Source organism: Boleophthalmus pectinirostris, unplaced genomic scaffold (genome assembly GCF_026225935.1).
Source record: "Boleophthalmus pectinirostris isolate CB_2022bp ecotype Guang Dong unplaced genomic scaffold, ASM2622593v1 HiC_scaffold_15, whole genome shotgun sequence".
NCBI classification, from domain to species: domain Eukaryota; kingdom Metazoa; phylum Chordata; class Actinopteri; order Gobiiformes; family Gobiidae; genus Boleophthalmus; species Boleophthalmus pectinirostris.
Window position 1 is genome coordinate 13271931 of NW_026571070.1, and position 5653 is coordinate 13277583.

Consider the following 5653-nt stretch of genomic DNA (forward strand, 5'->3'; position numbering starts at 1 on the left):
CAGACTTACTACGGTATGTGCTGTTCCCATCTCAGTCCCGCTGAGTTTATTTATTTGTATCTCTCCAGAAATCAAGAGACTGAAGAGAAGTGGGACAGTCCGTTCTCTCAGAGTGTGATTAGAGTTGGTTTTTCAGCAGAGGCGACTCAAGGTGAATAATAGAAAGCCAAAAGGAACACAAGCAGTCAGAGGTGAATTAAAATGATTTCACTGGTATAAAATGAACAAATGAAAAGAAATGTAATGTATAGGTTTAATTTAGTTATTTTTAGGATGGACAGCAATATGAACATTCAATATGGACATTACCGCTTACAATAAGGGAGTATATCAAAGTATAATGTCACTACACATCTAGGAATTTTATATAGAAACTTTTTGTGTATTTGGATAATCAATAATTTTTCAGTCACAAAATAATCATAAGAATTAAAAATAAGCAAAAATGTGTAAATTAAAGGGCCCATATTATGATATTGTGTGTTTTATGTTTCCTCACCAAAAACAGACCTGGAGTTGTGTTTTGTTTCATTCATACATGTTTAACTCACAAATCCTGCATATTTAGGCTGAGTATTTCAATTTGTGGACCTTTAATTCAAGTTATACTCCAAAATGGTAAACCCACAGTATATGTAAAAGTAATTTATGTCACAAAAAGCATAGCATGTAATACAAAGTTATGGGACAATATACAGTTTTTATCATGTTGCATAGAGCTGTTTTTGCATATTATATAAACTTAAAATCATGTAAACATGTATAATTTATAGTACTATATCTTTACAATATTCTTTTAAAACATAAATTATAAAAACTCATAAAAATTCATGTGTTGCTTTACAGTAAACAAAATAACAGAATATGTCTCTAGTCCTTTCGTCTCCTCTTTCCAAGAAGTTTCCAAGTTTGTGCGTTCGGATCTGAATGTTCTGAAGGGACAGTGGGGCTCCGTCTTCTGTAAACATCAAACTGCGGCCGCTGCAGCTGAGGTGAGAGGTCGGGGGTCAGGGGTCACCACACACGACAGGACTGCGCCCCCCGGTTCATCACGGAGGACTGCGGACAGCTGAAGGCCTTACTGAACTCCTCGTAGTTACTCATGGCTCCGATAACTCTGCAATCAGACCGTTATATTAGAACTAAACAGAGAGAAAAGCGAAAACTGAACAGCAGAGGGCGCAATGACTCCTGCTGAGAAGTGATGCAGTTTAAATAAGGCTAAAAGGTAACACTTTATAATAACTACACCTTATTTAGCCTTAATAAAGCATGAACAAAGGCTTCATTAATAATGAACAAAGACTTAATAATGATTCACGCTTAGTAACTACTTAATTACTACCTTAATTAGCACTTGCACTTAATTTGCCTGTGCTGTAAATAGTTACTCATAATTATTTCTTACTTAATTACTCATGGACTAACCATTTGAGAATTTATTAATCATTAGTAAGCTATGAGAGAATGATTTACTAATAATGCAATGCAATGATAATTCAGGCAGCTGTTATCTGTTAAGTCTTTTTGAGAGCTTTTCTAAAGTGAAGACGAATTATGCTTTATTAAGCATTTACTAAGCGTGAATCATTATTAATTAAATCTTTGTTCATTATTTATTAAGTCTTTGTTCATGCTTTATTAAGGCTAAGTAAGGTGTAGTTATTATAAAGTGTTACCAGCTAAAACAAGAGCTGCTAGCATTGAAGTGGATTAGCTGCTAAGGTGACCAAATGTCAGTTTTTCCTCGGACATGTCCGTATTTTGCGTCTTGTTCTGGGCGTCCGTTTTTTTTTTTTAAGTGGTGAAAATGTCCGGGTTTTCATTACAGTTTATTGGGGGCATTAAATTGATCGGCTTTCGTAGTTCTCTGTGACTCAGAAGGAGCGAGCAAACACAAACAGTCAGTCAGCCTGCAACATACCGAAGCGTAAATGCGCATTTAACAATGACTTGTACAAGAAATTCTCAGTTTTCCATCCCGGTCCGGACAAGTGGGAGGCCATGTGCACAGGTTGCGAGTGAGAGTACAGTGGTCCCTCGTTTATCGCGGGGGTTCCATTCTAAAAATAACCCGCGATAGGTGAAATCCACGAAGTAGTCAACTTTATATTTTACAATGATTATATCTGTTTTAAAGCTGTAAAACCCCTCACCACACACTTTATACACTTTTCTCACACAGGACAGTTACAACCCTTTTTGCATCCTTCTTAAAACTTATTGCTGCTGTCGTCCTTTTGTTATTTTCCTCCTTCTTTATGTAACGAACCCAAGATTCATTTATTCCGTAATAGAGCCCTACAGCGCAGAGTCCTGCACGGGTCCATTTTTGGAGACCTGCAGTACAACACCACACCCGCCCGTTAACCCGTGATTATATCAAGCTTTTGCGCTGCCTACGCCATGGACTGAACCAGGACTGAACCATGGAGTGAACCAGGACTGAACCATGGACTGAACCAGGACTGAACCATGGAGTGAACCAGGACTGAACCATGGACTGAACCATGGACTGAACCAGGACTGAACCATGGAGTGAACCAGGAGTGAACCAGGACTGAACCAGGACTGAACCATGGAGTGAACCAGGACTGAACCATGGACTGAACCAGGACTGAACCATGGAGTGAACCAGGACTGAACCATGGACTGAACCAGGACTGAACCATGGAGTGAATCAGGACTGAACCAGGAGTCAGTGTCGGGATGGGCCAGAGGTGACTGCAGGAGAAAGGACCGATGGAGAGCTCCACACCTCACGGAGATAAACGCGGCAATTGTCTGATCGCGCTTTGCAGACAAACTGCTCGGCGTTCTCTCTTTTAAGTCCAAGATTAGTCCTGGTTTAGACCTGGTTTAGTCCTGACCCACCCATGGGTTAAAAAAAAAATCAGCGAGACCGCGAAAAGTGAACCGCGATATAGCGAGGGTCGACTGTAGCTCAATATGGAGGCCTCACCTCCCACCCCAGTAAGGTGTCCGGGTTTTCACAAATGGAAATATGGTCACCCTATTAGCTGCAAGGTGCAATTTGTAGTTTTAACTTGTCTCTCTGGATATAATTTTGTTTTTGCTTTGCTTTGCTGGGAATGTTCCGCAATATAGCATTCAAATCATCAAAACCTGCAAGCATTGAAGTGGGATAGCTGCTTTGTGAAGGCAATTTGAGTACAGAAATGATCAAAAATGAGGCACTTTTTGACAAATCTTCAAAAGTGAAGCTAGGTCCATGTGTTTCCTGTTTTATCAATTCATCTCATCATTTAGTTCGCGTTTTAAAATGACTGAAGCACCTGAAAACTACAACTTCTTTTGATGTGAAACAACAAAGGTAAGGCACTTTTTTCATCGTGTTTTTGTGCTGTGGTTTGCCCTTGGCTTTTTTGGCCGCTTGCTGCTTGGTAAATTTTTGTGATAGAAGTTGTCCTTTGCTTTCAGTTCTAGAAAAATATCTTGCGTAGCTTTAGAATTAGCACAAAGTTTCTTGGAGTTTGTTTAATGACATCTGTGCTCAAATATATTTACTTGTTGAAGATTCATTATGTAATTTTAGTATGTCTATGGGGCGATGTTATTACTTTGCCTGGAATGATTTTTTCAGTAGGCTATAGCATAGGATGACCAGATTTTCATGCAAGTCAATACAGTCTGTATTCTGTATTTTATCTAAAAAAATATCATTGTACACCTCTCTTTACTGTTAGCAGGGATCAAATTGGTCAAAAATAGGGACATCTGGGACATTTCTTGTATAAAACTAGAACAAATCAATGGTTTTGGATAAATCTGTAAGGAACACTGGGCTCAAAACTGGGACTGTCCTGGGTAAATAGGGACATCTGGTCACACTACTACGACATTCAACTTATCTATCTCCTTGAAGACAAGCAAGTGACAGACAGAGGCGGCAGTAGCTCAATTGGTAGAGCATTCGCCCACTGATCTGAAGGTTGGCGGTTCAAATCCAGCTCTCTACATAAACATCACAGGTTGAGTGGTCAGATCCACTGACCCACAGGTTGGCTGGTGTGATTCTAGCTCCCACAGATGAATGCTGCCTTGGGCAAGACACTTAACCCACCTTGCCCACAGTGTATGAATGGGTGAGTGGTTCCTTGTTGTAAAGCGCATTGAGTGCCTTGAAGGTGGAAAAGTGCTATAGAAAAATGTGACCATTTACAAGCCAATTTACTTGTAAGATCTGGAGACATGACCCTGGCGCTCACAGTCTGTGTGTTCTGCAAGGCATTTTTGAACACTAAAACACGTTTATTTGAGTGTAAAATCCCTCAGTCGTCCATTTAGAATCCATGGCAGAAGGAGAAATTCAATTGGTCAACTGGACAAAAGTTTATTTGGGTTGAATACATTTCGCAGCTCCTCCAAGCTGCTTCTTCAGTTCTGGTCAAAAAGCTGATGGATACTTCCTTATATCTGCCTGAAAGGAGGAGCTAACTACACTGAAACTACTCTGAAACTAACACTCATACTTGTTTACAGTTTCTGTTAGTTAGCTAGGCCTATTGACCTGCACTGAGTGTGGGGTCATATTGGCATAATCATTCAGGGCCATAATGGGTGCTTTTCCTCCTCTGGGTCTGATGTGACTATATCTCTTTTGTTTTCTTGGTTTGTTTGTTTTGATTTAGGTTTGGTTTAGGTTTAGTCCTCCCTTTCTGTTCAAGGAAGGATTCTATTTCTTAACAAAATAGCCTCTTTAACTCTCCTCTCAAACTGATTCTTTTCTCTGGCTAAGATCTGTACCTCATTATCCTCAAAAGAGTGACCTGTGCTCTTAGGTGGAGATGTACATCAGACTGAGGTCCGCTGCTGCTCTCTCTTGTCTGTGTTGACACATCCTTTTGCAAAGTGGGTGTTTTGTTTCACCAGTGTAACGTTCACTGCAATCTCCACTACACTGAATGGAGTAGACCACATTGCTTTGTTTGAGGCTTGGTGTTTTGGTGTTTTGGTGGACCAGTTTCTGTCTTAACCTCCTAGGGCTTACTGGTCACATATGTGGACAGCACTTTTTAACTCTTATGTCCACAATCATGTTCAGTGCTGAATTGGGGGTATTATAGACATGTGTGGGCAGTGACTCCATCACCATCCAGTGGTGTCAGAAGAGCCTAACATACTGTTGGCAAAATTTAATATGGTGGCAAGCACATGGGAAGATTCAAGTGGCAGCTCTATACACAAACATTGATAGGGTAAGAATTACTGTCATATTTTATGGCTTATTCTGATTTAGATATTTATGAAAGTGTTGTACATCTGTCATGACATGCAAATTTGAAAAAAACAAAACAAAAAACATTGTAACAATAACAACTTGTGAAGTAACATGATGTAACATATGTGTACTTACGGACTGATGCTGCTTGAAAACACGAAAATGCTAAATACGCATTCACATATGTACAAGAAGAAAAAAGCTATCTCTCTTGCAGCTAAAAATCTGTACATTGTCCCAATGAAAGAAATAACAATCAAGTCACTACATGCATACATACATAGATTAGTTGGCTTGAAAATGTTAGTAAAAATCTAATATGGTAGTAAAAATGTTAGTTCACTTACTTACTAACTTACAGCTAACTCTGACGTAGTTAAAACACTGTACATTGTACCATAACTACATACA

At 39.4% G+C, this 5653-nt stretch overlaps 1 protein-coding gene across 1 annotated transcript in view; it reads right to left on the reverse strand.

Annotated features, from left to right (window-relative positions):
- Nucleotides 1-236: 236 nt before the first annotated feature.
- phex (phosphate regulating endopeptidase homolog, X-linked) overlaps nt 237-5653 on the reverse strand; it is a 48520-nt gene continuing 43103 nt past the window's right edge. The window contains exon 22 of the mRNA XM_055151252.1: nt 237-1117. Within this exon, the coding sequence (XP_055007227.1) occupies nt 1015-1117 (103 nt within the window). The 3' untranslated portion in view covers nt 237-1014. The remainder of the gene's footprint in view (nt 1118-5653) is intronic.